This window comes from Callorhinus ursinus, unplaced genomic scaffold (assembly GCF_003265705.2).
Source record: "Callorhinus ursinus isolate GAN/ISIS: 27379988/994484 unplaced genomic scaffold, GSC_fseal_2.0 scaffold2, whole genome shotgun sequence".
Classification (NCBI taxonomy): domain Eukaryota; kingdom Metazoa; phylum Chordata; class Mammalia; order Carnivora; family Otariidae; genus Callorhinus; species Callorhinus ursinus.
Genome location: NW_027397064.1, coordinates 5,216,310 through 5,232,224, shown reverse-complemented (window position 1 = coordinate 5,232,224; position 15,915 = coordinate 5,216,310). Strand labels below are relative to the sequence as shown.

The 15,915-nt window shown below is 44.2% G+C and overlaps 1 protein-coding gene across 7 annotated transcripts in view; it reads left to right on the top strand.

The window, feature by feature from the left end:
• The window catches only part of DGKD (diacylglycerol kinase delta), a 98,153-nt gene that overhangs the window by 40,310 nt on the left and 41,928 nt on the right, over positions 1-15,915 (top strand). For all 7 annotated transcript variants that reach the window (XM_073876996.1, XM_073876991.1, XM_025889293.2 and 4 more), the window contains 4 exons: positions 13,523-13,627; positions 13,886-14,018; positions 15,265-15,371; positions 15,759-15,884. In XM_073876996.1, coding sequence (XP_073733097.1) covers positions 13,523-13,627; positions 13,886-14,018; positions 15,265-15,371; positions 15,759-15,884 — 471 coding nt within the window. The remainder of the gene's footprint in view (positions 1-13,522; positions 13,628-13,885; positions 14,019-15,264; positions 15,372-15,758; positions 15,885-15,915) is intronic.

Here is a 15,915-nt window from a genome sequence, read left to right as displayed (position 1 = left end):
TGGGGGTGAGGGCCACAGTATTTTCTGTGGTATTTGGCTGGAGTAGAGTGGTTATTGGCACCTCTACTATTGATTTCTGCCTTGTCAGGCTGCCCCTTTCCTGGTCCCATGGCTAGAGAGAGCAGGCTTTTGGTGGACTTTTTAAGTCTTTCTGGCTGCTGGCTTCCTCAGCTCCACTGTAGGATGCCTGAGGCCAACAGAGACCCAGGAGCTCTGTTGCATGTCATTCTGAGACCCTGAGGCCCGTAGTCAGTCTGCCCTCTTCTCTCCACCTTCCAGAGTCTTCTCATATTTTTAAAATATCTAATGTCCAGGGTGTTAGTTGTACTTAGAGCAATAGGAAAAAAATATGTCTAATCTTCTTCCTGGAAGCAGAAGTCTGCTTGTTACTTTTGTTATTTTTTGGACCCGCAAATCTGACAAGAGTGTCTGAGCGGCCCTCAGTCCGAGCTGCGTGTCTGTCCCCCCTGCTCGTCCTGGCTTTCAGACCGTCTCAAGCCCAGAGCTTCGTGTTTATTACTCTTCAGGTTGTTTGGTTTGGCCTGTGGTTCCAGTACGACAGAGTTTGCAGGATCTTGATCTGTCATTTAAGGTCACATTTACGAATGAGAGGCACATCCAGATAAATCTGTGATTAGGAATTGCTGGACAGGATGTGGCTGGTGAGTCAGGGACTGCCCTCGTCATTGTCCTCCAGACCTACTTTCTCTACCCTCTTGTTGAACACTCGTGGGGAACCTGGTCAGAGCGGGCGGGGCAGCGGGCAGATGACTCAGTGAACTCTCCCTGTCATGCTTGCCCCGACGCTCCAGTCCAGTGCCCCTGCCAAAAAGGAAATGCACTGTGCCAGACACTGCGTGTTCTGAGAGCCCAGGAGGACTCTTGGCAAGTGCTGCTTCCTCCCCTACCTCAGGCCTTCCGTGCCTGGCCGGGAATCCAGGTGGGACGCTGCTCTTGGGTGGAGGTCAGGAGCCAGCCTGCCTGGTGTCCCGGCCCCTGCTTCCTTAACCCGGGGGATGTAGGGCCTGAGTTTCTTCTCCCAACACCTGCTTTATAAGGTTGTGGAGAAGATGTAGTGTGCAAATATCTGTAAACACGCAGCAGATTTTTTGAGACTACTAAGTGCCCGGCTCTGGTGGCTGCCACTGTCACCTGACACTCTCTTTGGTGCTGTAGGAGCTAGTGCGTATATACTTCAAGTCCACGTTCTTCATTTAAGCATCACTTCTGTATGTGTCTGGCATGTCGCCCTTTTCACCTTGGTCTCTCAAAGATTATTGCCCGTAGTTTAATGACCTCCTTGGTTAATTTTGCCCACGCCACTGGAAGATAGAGGTCTGGCTGGGGTGTCTTTGACTTGTTTGGAGAAGCTCAGTGTTTTCTCCTATCTCCTGGAAGATCATTTGTATGGAAGCAAGAGTTTTCATTTCAAATAAAACTTCTAAAGCTTTTTTTGGGAGTCTTTAGCATATATTATAAACTTAAGGTTTTATTTTATTTTATTTTTCATGATGATTGTACTTTTTAATCCCCATCACCTATTTCCCCCACCCTCCCATCCCCCCTCCTCCTACCCTCTAGTATCAGTTTATTCTCTATAGTTAAGACTCTGATTCTTAGTTTGTTTCTCTCTTTTTTTCCTTTGCTCATCTGTTTTGTTTCTTAAATTCCACATACGAGTGAAATCATATGGTATGTGTCTTTGTCTGACTTACGTCACTTATTAGCATTATACTCTCTAGCTCCATCCATGTTGTTGCAGATGGCAAGATTTCATTCTTTTCTATGGCTGAATAATATTCCATTGTGTGTACACACACACACACACACACATCTTCTTTATCCATTCATCTTTCAATGGACACTGGACTGCTTCCATAGTTTGGCTATTATAAATAATGCTGCAGTAAACATAGGGGTGCATGTATCCCTTTGAATTAGTGTTCTATATTTTTTGGGTAAATACCCAGTAGTGTGATTACTGGATCTTAGGGTTGTTCTATTTTTCATTTTTTGAGGAACCTCCATACTGTTTTCCACAGTGGCTGCACCAGCTTGCATTCCCGCCAACAGTGCATGAAGGGTTCCCCTTTCTCCGCATCCTTGCCAACACCTGTTGTTTCTTATGTTGTTGAGTTTAGCCATTCTCACAGGTGTGAGGTGTGATATCTCATTGTGGTTTTAACTTGCATTTCCCTGATGATGAGTGATGTGAAGCATCTTTTCATGTGTCTGTTGGCCATCTGTATGTCTTCTTTGGAGAAATGTCTGTCTGGATTTTCTGCCCATTTTTAAATTGGATTATTTGGAGGGTGTTTTGGTTAAGTTGTATCAGTTCTTTATATATTTTGGATACTAACCCTTTATTGGAAATGTCATTTGCAGATATCTTCTCCTGTTCAGTAGATTGCCTTTTAGTTTTGTTGATTGTTTCCTTCACTGTGCAGGACTTTTTTATTTTGATGTAGTCCTAATAGTTTATTTTTGCTTTTATTTCCCTTGCCTCAGGAAATCTAAAAAATGTTGCTACGGCCGATGTCAGAGAAATTACTGCCTGTGCTCTCTTCAAGGATTTTTATGGTTTCAAGTCTCACATTTAGATCTAATCCATTTTGAGTTTATTTTTGTATATGGTGAAAGGAATGGTCCACTTTCATTCTTTTGCATGTAGCTGTTCAGTTTTCCCAGCACCGTCTGTTGAAGAGACTGTCTTTTTCACATTGCATATTCTTGCCTCCTTTGTTGAAGATTAATTGACTATATAATTGTGGGTTTATTTTGGGGTTTTCTATTCTATTCTATTGAAATATGTGTCTATTTTATGCCAGTACATACTGTTTTGATCACTACTGCTTTTTTTTTTTTTTAAGATTTCATTTATTTATTTGACAGAGAGAGAGAGAGTGCACAGGTATTTGTGGCAGGCAGAGGGAGAGGGAGAAGCAGGCTTCCCGCTGAGCAGGGAGCCCAATGTGGGGCTTGATCCCAGGACCCTGGGATCATGACCTGAGCTGAAGGCAGATGCTTCGCTGACTGAGCCACCTAGGTGCCCTTGATCACTAGTGCTTGTAATATAACTTGAAGTCTGGAGTTGTGATACCTCCAGTTTAGTTTTCAAGAATCCTATGGCTATTTGAGGTCTTTTGTGGTTCCATACAAATTTTAACATTAGTTGGTTCTAGTTCTGTTAAAAATGCCATTGGTATTTTGATGGGGATTGCATTTATTTATTTAGTTAGTTAGTTTTAAAAGATTTTATTTATTTATTTGACAGAGAGAGACACAGTGAGAGAGGGAACACAAGCAGGGGGAGTGGGAGAGGGAGAAGCAGGCTTCCTGCTGAGCAGGGAGCCCTATGTGGGGCTTGATCCCAGGACCCTAGGACCATGACCTGAGCCGAAGGCAGACGCTTAACGACTGAGCCACCCAGGCGCCCATGGGGATTGCATTTAATCTGTAGATTGCTTTGGGTAGTATAGACATTTTAAAAATATTTGTTCTTCCAACCCATGAGCCATGGAATGTCCTTCCATTTCTTTGCATTGTCTTGAATTTCTTTCATCACTGTTTCATAGTTTTCAGAGTACAGGTCTTTCACCTCTTTGGTTAAGCTGATTCCTAGATATTTTATTGTTTTTTGATGCAATTATAAATGGGACACTTTCCTTTTCTTTTTTTTTAAACATTATATTTGTCAGAGAGACAGAGCACAAGCAGGGGGAGCGGCAGGCAGAGGGGGAAGCAGGCTTTCTGCTGAGCAGGGAGCCCGATGTGGGACTCATTCCTAGGACTCTAGGATCATGACCTGAGCCGAAGGCAGACACTTAACCAACTGAGCCACCCAGGTGTCCCATGGGACTGTTCTCTTTATTTTGCTTTCTGCTGCTTCGTTATTAGTGTATAGGAATGCAACAGATTTCTGTATGTTGATTTTGTATTCTCCGACTTTACCAAATTCATTTATCCGTTCTAGTTGTTTTTTGTAGAGTCTTTAGGGTTTTCTATATATAGTAGCATGTCATCCTGCAAATAGTGAGAGCTTTCTTCTTCCTTACCAATTTAGATGCCCTTTATTTCCTTATGTCGTCTGATTTCTGTGGCTAGGACTTCCAGTACTATGTTGAATAAAAGTGGGAGTGGACATCCTTTTCTTGCTCCTGACCTTAGGAGGAAAGCTCTTGTATTTTTCACCATTGAGGGTGGTGTTGGCTGTGGGTTTTTCATATATGGACTTTATTATGTTAAGGTATGTCTCCTCTAGACCTACTTTGCAGAGGGTTTTTATTATGAATGGATGTTGTACTTTTATCAAATGCTTTTTCTGCATCTGTTGAATTGATCATATGGTTTTTATCCTTTCTCTTACTGATGTGACATATCACATTGATTGTTTTGCAAATATTGAACCACCTTGCATCCTGAGAATAAATCCCACTTGGTGGTGGTGTATGACTTTTTTTTTTAATGTATTGTTGGATTAGGTTTGCTAATATTTTGTTGAGGATTTTTGCACCTTTATTCATGAAAAATATTGGCTTGTAGTTCTCTTTTTTTGTGGTGTCTTTATCTGGTTTTGGTATCAGGGTGATGTTGGCCTCATAGAATAAATTTGGAAGCTTTAAGAGTTTGAGAAGAATAGGTATTAACTCTTCTTTAAATGTTTGGTAGAATTTGCTTGTGAAGCCGTCTGGTCCTGGACTTTCGTTTTTTGGGAGAGTTTTTTTTTTTAAGATTTTATTTATTTATTTGTCAGAGAGGGAGACAGCAAGGAGTGGGAGAGCAGGAGGGGTGGGAGAGGGAGAGGCAGGTCTCCCGCTGAGCAGGGAGCCCGATGCGGGGCTCGATCCCAGGACCCCGGGACCATGACCTGAGCCGAAGGCAGACGCTCAACGACTGAGCCACCCAGGCGCCCCTTGGGGAGTTTTTTGATTACTGATTCAGTTTCATTGCTGGTAATTGGTCTGTTCAAGTTTTCTATTTCTTCCTACTTTAGTTTTGGTAGTTTATATGTTTCTAGGAATTTATCCATTTCTTCTAAGTTGTCCAATTTGTTGGCATATAGGTTTTCATAATATTCTGTTAGAATTGTATTTCTGTGGTCTGGCTGTTATTTCTCCTGTTTCAGTAGTGATTTTGTTTGAATCGTCTTTCTCTCTCTCTCTCTCTCTCTCTCTCTCTCAATGAATCTGGCGAGAGGTTTTTCAATTTTGCTGATCTTTTCAAAGAATCAGCTCCTGGTTTCATTGCTTTGTTTTTTTTGTTTGTTTGTTTCTGTATCATTTATTTCTGCTCTAATCTTTATTAATTCCTTCCTTTTGCAGGGTTTGGGTTTTAATTGTTCTTTTACTGTTTCCTTTAGGTGTAAGGTTGGGTTGTTTATTTGAGATTTTTCTTGCTTTTTGAGATAGGCCTGTGTATTGCTATAGACTTCCTTCTTAGAACCCACTTTTGCTGCATCCCAAAGATTTTGGACTCTTGTGTTTTCGTTTTCATTTGTTCACATGTAATTTTTGATTTCTTGGTTGACCCCTTCATTGTTTAGTAGCATGTTGTTTAACCTCCATGTATTTGTGGTTTTTCCAAATTTCTACACTGGACCCAGTGGATTTAATAGACATATTCAGAACATTCCATCCTAAAACAGCAGAATACACATTTTTTTCAAGTGCACATGGGACATTCTCCAGAATAGATGAGGTATTAGGCCACAAAACAAGTCTCAACAAATGCAAAAAAAAAAAAAATCAAAGTCATGCCATGCATCTTTTCTGACCACAATGTTATAGAACTAGAAATCAATCACAAGGCTTTATTTGTTTTAATAATTATTTTTTTTAATGAATAATTTACATACGTGGTACAGAAATTGAAAGGATAAAAGGTTTATAAAGGGGGTTTCCTGGCTCTCAGTGGTCTCCTCATTAGAGGCAACTAGTCTTTTTTCTTCTTCACCCACATTGTTCCTGCAATTTGCATCGAACACTTGACAATACATCTGAGAGGTTGTTCCCTGTAAGTGCATGAAGAGGTAGCTTCAGTCTCTTTAGTGGCTGTGTAGTATTCCATTGTATGGATGCACCACAATTTATGTAGCCAGTGTCTACCAGGCTTACCTTGATCAGTATTTATTTCCAGTCTTAGTGTCTTTACAATGAGTGCTGCCATGAATAACCCTGTATATACTGTATATGGCAGTTCTCATGAAGGCATATTTGCTGGATAAATTTATAGAAGCACTATTCTAAGACAAAGATATATATTTTAAAGTTTGCTAGATTGGGGCGCCTAGGTGGCTTAGTCGATTAAGCGTCGGACTCTTGGTTTTGGCTCAGGTAATGATCTCATGGGTCAGGAGATCGAGCCCCATGTTGGGCCCTGTGCTCATGGGGGAGTCAGCTTGAAGATTCCCTCCCTCTGCCCCTCCCCTTCCTCACACATGCACATGCGGATGCTCTCTCTCTCTCAAATAAATCTTTTAAAAAACGTTTGCTTGATTTCACCAATGTTCCTCATAGGGGTTGTACTAATTTATACTATAACATATGAGAGCCAACAGGGCATGTTATCAAACTTTTGATCTCTATGAATCCGGTAGGTTAAAAAAAAAAAAGGTATTTAGTAATTTTAATTTGCATTTATCTTATGAGTAAGACTAAACATTTCCCCCTGTGTTTGGGTCCATTTTTTTTTTTTTAAAGATTTATTTATTTGAGAGAGAGAGTGTTTGTGGGGAGAAAGGCAGAAGGAGAGGGAGAGGGACAAGCAGACTCTGCACTAAGCATAGAGCTGGTCACAGGGCTCAGTCTCATGACCCTGAGTTAATGACCTGAGCCAAAATCAAGAGTCAGATGGCTAACTGACTGAGTCACTCAGGTGCCCCAGATCTCTTTTCTTTTCTTTTTTAAAAAGATTTTACTTATTTATTTATTTATTTTATTTTTTTTTTTTTTAAGATTTTATTTATTTATTTGAGAGAGAGAGCATGAGAGGGGGGAGGGTCAGAGGGAGAAGCAGACTCCCTGCTGAGCAGGGAGCCCGATGTGGGCCTCGATCCTGGGACTCCGGGATCATGACCTGAGCTGAAGGCAGTCGCTTAACCAACTGAGCCACCCAGGCGCCCAAGATTTTACTTATTTATTTGACAGCGATATAGTGAGAGAGGGAACACAAGCAGGGGGAGTGGGAAAGGCAGAAGCAGGCTCCCCGCGGAGCAGGGAGCCTGATGCAGGGCTCGATTCCAGGACCCTGGGATCATGACCTGAGCCGAAGGCAGACGCTTAACGCTGAGCCACCCAGCCGCCCCACCCCTGGATCTATTTCTAACACTATTTTAGAATAGCTCTGCTAGTCTCTTGTGTTCATTTGCACATTTCCATCTTCTTCTGCCTATTTCTTGTACACTTGGCTTTCTAACCAGACTTTATTTAAGAGTCTGGGCAGCTGTGCCATTTTTCTTTTGACTCAGTTATATGGTTGGTTTTATTCCAAATTCTGTATCCTTTTTACTGAAATAGAGCATACATATGGAAAAGTACACTTACTACAAGTGCACAGCTTGACGGATGTTCCAGATAAAGGAACAGAGCATTAGCAGCCTCCAGTAGCTCTCCCATGTACCCTTGTTCCCAAAAGCAACTACTGGAAGCAGCTAGCTTCCAACACCATTGATTAGTTTTGCCTGGTTTATCTTAACTTTATATATGCATATGAAATTATATAAACAGTAAATGTTCTTTTGTGTCTGGCTTCTTTGTTTCAGTATTGTAAAATACATTGTGTTATTAGCAGTAGATGGTTTGTTCTCATTGTTCTGTGGTTTTCCGTTATGTAAATACATTACAGTATATTTATCTAGTCTACCACTGCTGGGTGTTTGGGTTGTGTTCATTGTAGGCCTGTTAACGGTACTGATGCCATAAACATTTGTGTGTGTTTTGATGATGAGTGTTTAGGTGGAATTGCTGGGCCATAGCGTGTACGTGAGTTCAGCTTTACTGTTTTCCAAAGTCGTTGCACCCAATTGCCTTCCTACTAGCATTGTATGGTTGTTCTAGTTGATCTATGTCCTCACCGATACTTGATGTTGTCCATCTTTTTCAGTTCAGCCACCGTGAAAGGTACACCATGCTGGGATTTTAATGTCCAGTTCCTAGATTACTAACAAGGTTGAGTGCATTTTCACGTGCCTTATTGGTTGTGAAATAACTGTTCGAGTCTTTTGTCCATTTTTCTGTTAGTTGGCCTATTTTCTTACTGTTTTTATTTTTCAATTTTTTGAAAAGATTTTATTCATTAGAGAGAGAACAAGCGGGGGGGGAGGGGCAGAGGGAGAGAGAGAATGTCTCTCTTTTTTAAGATTTTATTTATTTATTTTTGCAAGAGAGAGAGAGAGACAGAGAGAGCAAGTGAGCACAAGCAGGGGGAGGGGTAGAGGGAAGCAAACTCCCCACTGAGCAGGGAGCCCGATGTGGGGCTCCATCCCACGACCCTGAGACCATGACCTGAGCCAAAACCAAGAGTCAGACACTTAACTGACTCAGCCACCCAGCTGTCCCTTTTCTTGCTGATTTTTAAGTTCTCAGTAAGTGTCTGAAGATTCACCTTGGCTTACTGCTTTCCTGGCCCGCCTCCTCAGGTTAGGAGAGAGACGCTTCCGCCGTTTCTCTGTGACAACCTTTCTCTTCCAGTCTCTCTCGTCCTGCCAGCTTCAAGGTCCACAGCACGCTGTCACTCTCCAGTTAGTGGGTTTCCGTGACGTGGTCTGTCACCTTGCTCTGTAGTATGACTCTGTCCCCTCCCTCGGTACCAAGTCTGCTTATTCATCACTGACTCTCTGTGATGTCGCTGATTGGTCCCGTCAAGTTCATGCATGAGCCTACTTTTAATTTGCGTTTACCATTTCAGTTGATTTAGTTATGTGAGCCATTTCTTTGCTTGAAAAATAGAGAGCATTTTTGGTCTCTAAAGTCTTTTCTGTGTGAAGGCTAGATTTTGGGAATAGTGGGTGTAGTTTCACCTTTTTTGCACCATTCCTTGGTTTCTAAGAGTTGTGGTCTTGGCTGCAATCCAGACAGAGGAACAGTTTTATTATTTCTAGGAACATCTCTTCCTGCCTTCTTCCTGTCCTGGTGAGCTGGGTGAGCAGCCAGGAGAGGTCTCATCCAGCACCTGCTTCTCTCTTGGGGCCTGTCCTGCCCACTCTGACTCCCAAATCAAGGAACTGAATAAGAAACCCTGTCCAGGACAGCTCTCTTATCAGCAGCTGCTCATTTTCCTTTTCTTCTGAGGAGACCCTTCCATCTCTACCTTGTGCACTGGCCCCAGGCTGGTGTTAGGGAAACAAAGAGGGACAGGCAGGAGCCTTTGTTGGGGTGTGCGACCTTGCTAGTTGGTGTTTGGGAAGCTTCCTCAGGGCCAGAAGGCTGTTGAGGACCTTGCCAGGAGACCAGGGTGAGGAGGAATCTTTCAAGGAGGTGGAGTCATGACCAGTTTGTGGACCACTAAGAAATATGGATTCTGTCTCAAAGGTGACAGAACATGATGGGAGAGAAGCAGAGATAGACTTTTATTTGGTGGGAGTCTTCTGTGACGATTCTCATGATCTGAGACATGGACTGTTGGTACTAGAACAGTCTCAGGAGGGAGGTGTCACATGGTCCTATCAAACAGATAATGCCCTCAGATCAGGCCCTAGAGCCTGAAGCAGCACCGGTGTGTGTGAGAGCGTGCTTCCACACTCGGACCACACTGGGGTGTGACATCGACGTGACAGCCCCCACATTCAGAGGGGTGTGTGGAGGCACGGAGAGGGGAGGTAGATGCTCCGGGTTACACAGCTCATCAGGACTTCAGACCTGGAAGAGTGTCCCAAAGCCACGTGTCAGGCCTGTGTAAGTCCTGTGCACATGGGTCCCTTTCAGCCCCATAATAACCCAGGTAGCTAACTTTTCTCCTCCTCCTTTTCCAGAATAGAAACGATGACAGTCAACCCATGTTTCCTGGCCCGTCATTGGCCGGGTAGGGTTCAAATCTGTCTGTCTGAGGCTTCTTCAAACCTGCACAAGTTAAGAGTTTTTTAAAAAGGCTGAAACCAGGTTCTTGGACATTTATCTGTCAGTGTTTACTCCCTGTAAACAGTCACACAGATTGAGGAAGTGATGTCATCTATCATTTGTTTCATCTTAACTCCGTCTTTAAACACAACAGTTTTGTCTATAACTTGCTGCCCTGTGGTGCCCAGTACTCACAAAGCTATTCCACGGTACCCCCCTCCTTCGGCTTGTGGAAGATGATGGACCCAAAGATCCATCTTCTCAGACGATATAGCTGAGTTCTGGAATAATGTGAGCATTATTCTGAAAAACGAAGTTGCCATTGTCCATAGGCAGACATAGCGTCTAGGGGGTAGGAATGAACTCGATCTCATTTGACGAAAGATTTCTGATTGAAATTATCACTTGAGATGTTGCCCTGAGCAGCACGGACAGACACGACGTCTGCGTTCTGCTGCCATATGCCTGAGGTCCGGCGTGACCATGGTCCTCATTAACTTGATGTCCTAGCCCTTTTAGCATGTGTCCTGGATTTTTCATTTTTTAAAACAAAATATTAGAATTTAATTAAAAATAGTTTTTAAATGGGAAAAAAAAAAGGTTGTATGTAAAGGTTGTCACAGGAGTAGCAGAAACAAGACCTAAAATAGAATGGACATAAAAAATGTCATTGTTCTCTTCTGTAACTCTTCTGTCATATTGTATAACTCTTAATATAATCCCTGACTTATGCAAATAAAGTATATTCTCTTTCTCTAACTATGTTTATTACACTGATAAAAATTTTTAAGTATTAGGACTCACCCCAGAATGAATAACAAAGAAATGTTTGCTGAGATTTATAGACAATGAAAATTCCTTAAAGCACCAAACCCAGGCCATTGGCAGTTGCCAGCTCACCCATGGCCTTCCCTGACCACCCTGTCCATACAGAGCACCCACCAGCCCCATTCCCACAACCACGTTGTCTTCAGGGCCTGTGTCAGTGTCTGAAATTGTTTCCTTGCTTTTCTGTCTCTCTGCAGGGTCAGTTCTCTGTGAGCGGGAACCTGGCCTGTCATAGTCTTGGAATCACAGGTCTAAAGCAGACACTCGGCGTGTGCTTGCTGGGCAGATCCTGGCATATGGGCCGGCTAGTCACGGTGCTCTCCATGTGTAGAGGACAGCGGCTGCCACCCCGCACCTCCACCCTCAGGAGGGGCCCCCAGCTTCTCCAGTTCTCCGTTTTCTCTGTCCTCCAGTGCAGCCCCAGCTTCACTAGTCTGGCCTCTGTGTGGCTACCCTGCTGACACGGGAGAATGAACCATGCGTTTGTGATCCAGTTCTAATTACCCCCCTCTGTGATTAAGCTTTGTAGGTGGTTGTAGAAATCACCAAAGAGATAACTTATAAAATACCTATTTCTAAATTTTCTGAACCAAAAACATGATCATCTAAAAATTTGAGTGTTGCTAATATAAATTAAAGCTAAAAGATGGGCCAAAATCCAAAAGTTAAGTAGCATGATTTATGGGTGAATCCTTGGGGAAGCAGGCATTTTCCTAACACTGCTGGTGGGAATGCAGATGGCACCAGCCCTGGGGAGGGAATTTGGCAGCAAAATTACATATGCGCTTACTCTTTGTCAGGGCAGTTCTGCTTCTAGGAACTTCTCCTCAAATACACTGGGACACATATGAGGTCAGTGAAAAAGCTATTCATTGCAGTACTATTTGAGATAGGAAAGGGTTTTCAACAACGGAAGATTTCTGTTAATAGGGAGCTGGTTGAATAGACTCCGGTGCTTCTGTCCAACGGAGCTCTGTGCAGCTGTAAGAGAGAGTAAGGAAACACTCCATGTTGCTAAGGAGAGGTAGGCAGGATAGATAATGAAGTGAAAAAGCAAAGGTGGAGAAAAGTATGTGTGATATACTACTGTTTTAAAAAGAATTCGAATAGATATATGTGTTTGCATCTGTCTTAAAAAGGAGGGATAAACCATACTCGTACTTAATTTTTTTTAAGATTTTTTTTTTTTAATTTTTAAAGATTTTATTTATTTATTTGACAGAGACACAGCGAGAGAGGGAACACAAGCAAGGGGAGTGGGAGAGGGAGAAGCAGGCTTCCTGCAGAGCACAGAGCCCGATGCGGGGCTCGATCTCAGGACCCTGGGATCATGACCTGAGCCAAAGGCAGTCGCTTAACGACTGAGCCACCCAAGCGCCCCTCGTACTTATTTTTTTAAAGCTGCCTGTGGGGAAAGGAGGGAACCAGGCTGGGGGTGGGACACAAGTTGAAGCTGGACTTCTGACTGTACCTATTTTGTAAATTTGACTTTGGAACCATGTAGATATTGTACATTGTTACAAAACAAAATATGTAAAATGTTACGACTTTTTAAAATTTTGGTAGACATTGTCAAATTTTTCCCTAAAACGTTTATACCCTATTTAGCTCCTATCGGTGCTTGAGGAGAACTCTTTTCTCCCATACTTCTGCCAACACTGGATTACCATCTTTCAAAACTTTGCCAGTCTGATAGGTGAAAAATAGCTGGCTATTTTCATCTGTGTTCCCCAATGACTAGAGCAGTTAAGCATCTTTTTATTCATTTATTAGCCCTTTGTATTTCTTCTCAAATGCAAGTTCATAGCTTTTTGGTAAGAAAGATTTTTCTATTGATGTGTAAAAACTCTTTATATGTTGTGGATACGGTTTTCATTTGTTGATTATTACCAGGTTCCTGACCTCATTTCCAGTTAAGTTGTTCAGGCCCTTGAGTGTAGTAGCTGGTTGTTTTTCTCTTGTCACATAGTACAGGTTTTATATAAGGACATTATGTATGATATATTTGAAATGCTTGTATCATATTTCAAGTAACTTGGACCAACTTTCCCTAAACTGTTTAGGTGCTGGACGTCAATTTGTGAGCTCTTTGGAGTGATAGCAACTGTGTTTTCTTTCCTTTTTAAAATGTTCCTGTGGCTTACTACCTTGTCTGAGTGGTAGGTGGTCGGTGAATGTCCACTTGAGTTGATTTTTAGTGCATGTATAAACTAAATTTGATTGTTTCTTGGGTTTGAGACTTTTGATTTTTAATGACCCATGATGGTCGTTTTTATGTTCTGTTCAGTTGAGAATCTGAACGAGTCTGTCATTTTTTTTTTTTAAAGATTTTATTTATTTATTTGAGAGAGAGAGAGAGAGGATGAGAGAGAGCACGAGAGGGAAGAGGGTCAGAGGGAGAATTCTCGCAGACTCCCCACTGAGCAGGGAGCCCGATGCGGGACTCGATCCCGGGACCCCAGGATCATGACCTGAGCCGAAGGCAGTCGCTTAACCAACTGAGCCACCCAGGCGCCCGAGTCTGTCATTTTTGATTAAAAAAATATATATGGTGAAAGTAGATTTTGAAAAAAGTTTGTATAGTTGTTAGCATTTGTCCTTTGTTCATTGCTCTATCGCCTGTATTTCTTGTTTCTTTCTAGGTCATCACCCCATGTAGGAAGCTCATCTTGTGTGCCGATAACAGGAAAGAAATGGAAGAGTGGATCGCAGCGCTGAAGACCGTCCAGAACAGGGAGCACTTTGAGGTTTGGAAAGAGAAACATCCCTTCTTGTTACCCGCCCATTAATGTTCTGCCATCGAGCATCAACCATGTGTGGACGGAGCAGTCTGGCACTCACTTTCTCAGCTTGTTCCTTATAAAATTAAGGCTCATTGCTCGTCCTTTTGGCTGACTCTGTTCTCCTCTCCTCTCTCGGAAGCTTTACTGAGTCCCGTTCAAGTACCACATTCAAGGATGTCAGAGGGACACCTTGTCTTTGCCATCCCTCTTTTCTTCTTCCAGCCTACCCAGTACAGCGTGGACCATTTCTCAGGGATGCACAACTGGTACGCCTGCTCCCACGCGAGGCCGACCTACTGCAATGTGTGCCGGGAGGCTCTGTCAGGGGTCACGTCACACGGGCTGTCCTGTGAAGGTACGAGTGGCGTGTTAGTCTGCTGGGAAATGTGGCCTGAGGTTTGACTTGACAAAGCCTTAGAAACCCTTCAGTGGTCCCCACAAATCCGTCAGTGTAAAGTAATTTCTGGGTCTATGTGCTTGTTTATTTTACCTACTAAGGAGTCTGATAAATTATTTTGTATAGTAACAGAACAAAGTAAAAAGGGAAGTGGTGGTGATAAGGAGGCTTGAAGAGGAAACATGAAAGACACAGGGGAAAAGAGGTTGAAAATCTGTCCTCCCCGAGGTAGTCAGACGCCCTCGGTAAACTGAGCTGTGGATAAACAGATTACACGTGGTCTTCCAGATCTGGAGGGTGGGTTGTAGTGGTTGCACAGGGGCAGAGGTCAGGAGCAGAAGCTGACAAGCTCTGGACCTTGGGCCAGTTCCCACCTGCTGCCTGTGTTTGTACAACCCGTGAGGTTAAGACTAACGGTTTGTACATTTTAAATGGTTGCGGGGTGCCTGTTGGTTAAGCATCCAACTCTTGATTTTGGCTCAGGTTATGATCTCAGGGTTGTGAGATCGAGTCGTTATGTTGGGCTCCGTGCTCAGCGCAGAGTCTGCTTGTCCCTCTCCCTCCCCCTCTGTCCACGCCACCCCCCACCCCCCACCCCCGAGCACTCACACTCTCTCAAATAAAAAAAATTTTTTTTTTTTAAGATTTATTTATTAGAGAGAGAGTGTAAGCAGGGGGTGGGGCAGAGGGAGAGGAAGAAGCAGACTCCCCACTGAGTGTGGAGCCCAACACAGGGCTTGATCTCAGGACCCTGAGATCATGACCGGAGCTGAAATCAAGAGTTGGATACATAACCAACTCAGCCACTCAGGGGCCCCAAAATAAATGAAATCTTAAAAAAAAGGGGGGGACACAATTTTGTGACATAGAAATCCTGTGATTTCTAAATTTTGGTGACCGTACATGCAGCATGGTTCGCAGGGGTGCTTGTGTTGCTGGGCAGGGCTGAGGAGTTGGGTCAGAACCTGTGTGCGGCCCCCCGAAATGGACTCCCGCTGTCCAGGATGCTGGTCTCACTGCTCAAACTCTGCGCATACCCCTGCCGTGTAGTTTACAACATGGGGAGCGCTCTGTGTTCGTACCCAGCCGTCCTAGAGGAGCAGGGCAGGTCCAGCTGGACCACCTCCTCAAGCATGGGAAGCATCGTGCTGGACAAGGCTTGAAAAAGTTGAGGCTTGAGGGTCCCGTGTCTGTTCTCTCGCAGTGTGCAAATTTAAGGCCCACAAACGGTGTGCTGTGCGTGCAACCAACAACTGCAAGTGGACCACACTGGCCTCCATTGGGAAGGACATCATTGAAGATGAGGATGGGGTATGCCTGGGGGGAGCCTGCCTACGGGGCCCTACGCCGGGGCCGCCAACCCTGCATCGACCCTCTCCACCTCATGCTGGCATCGGGGCAAGCCCCCCCCCCCCCCCCCCCCCCCCCGTGCTCACTTCTCTTGCTCGCACTGGGTGTGAGGGGCTCTGCACGGTCTGCTGTGCCTCTCAGCCTGGCCAGCCTTGTGAGTCGTGCTGTGCCCACTGGCAGCAGGAGTGGGGCGCCGGGCAGCTCGCTGCAGACCCTGCCTTTCCCCTGCTTGTGTCGAGGAGCAGGTCTTGGTTGAGTTTATTTCAGAGCATTTTTGTGTGAGGGCTTCCTCGCCTGTGTGTGGGGCTCTGGGGACGTCCCTGGTGCACACGTCTCTGTGGTTTGCAGATCGCCATGCCGCACCAGTGGCTGGAAGGAAACCTGCCCGTGAGTGCCAAGTGCACGGTGTGCGACAAGACGTGTGGCAGTGTGCTGCGCCTGCAGGACTGGCGCTGCCTCTGGTGCAAGGCCATGGTGAGTGGGCGTGGCTACACAGGCCTGGTAC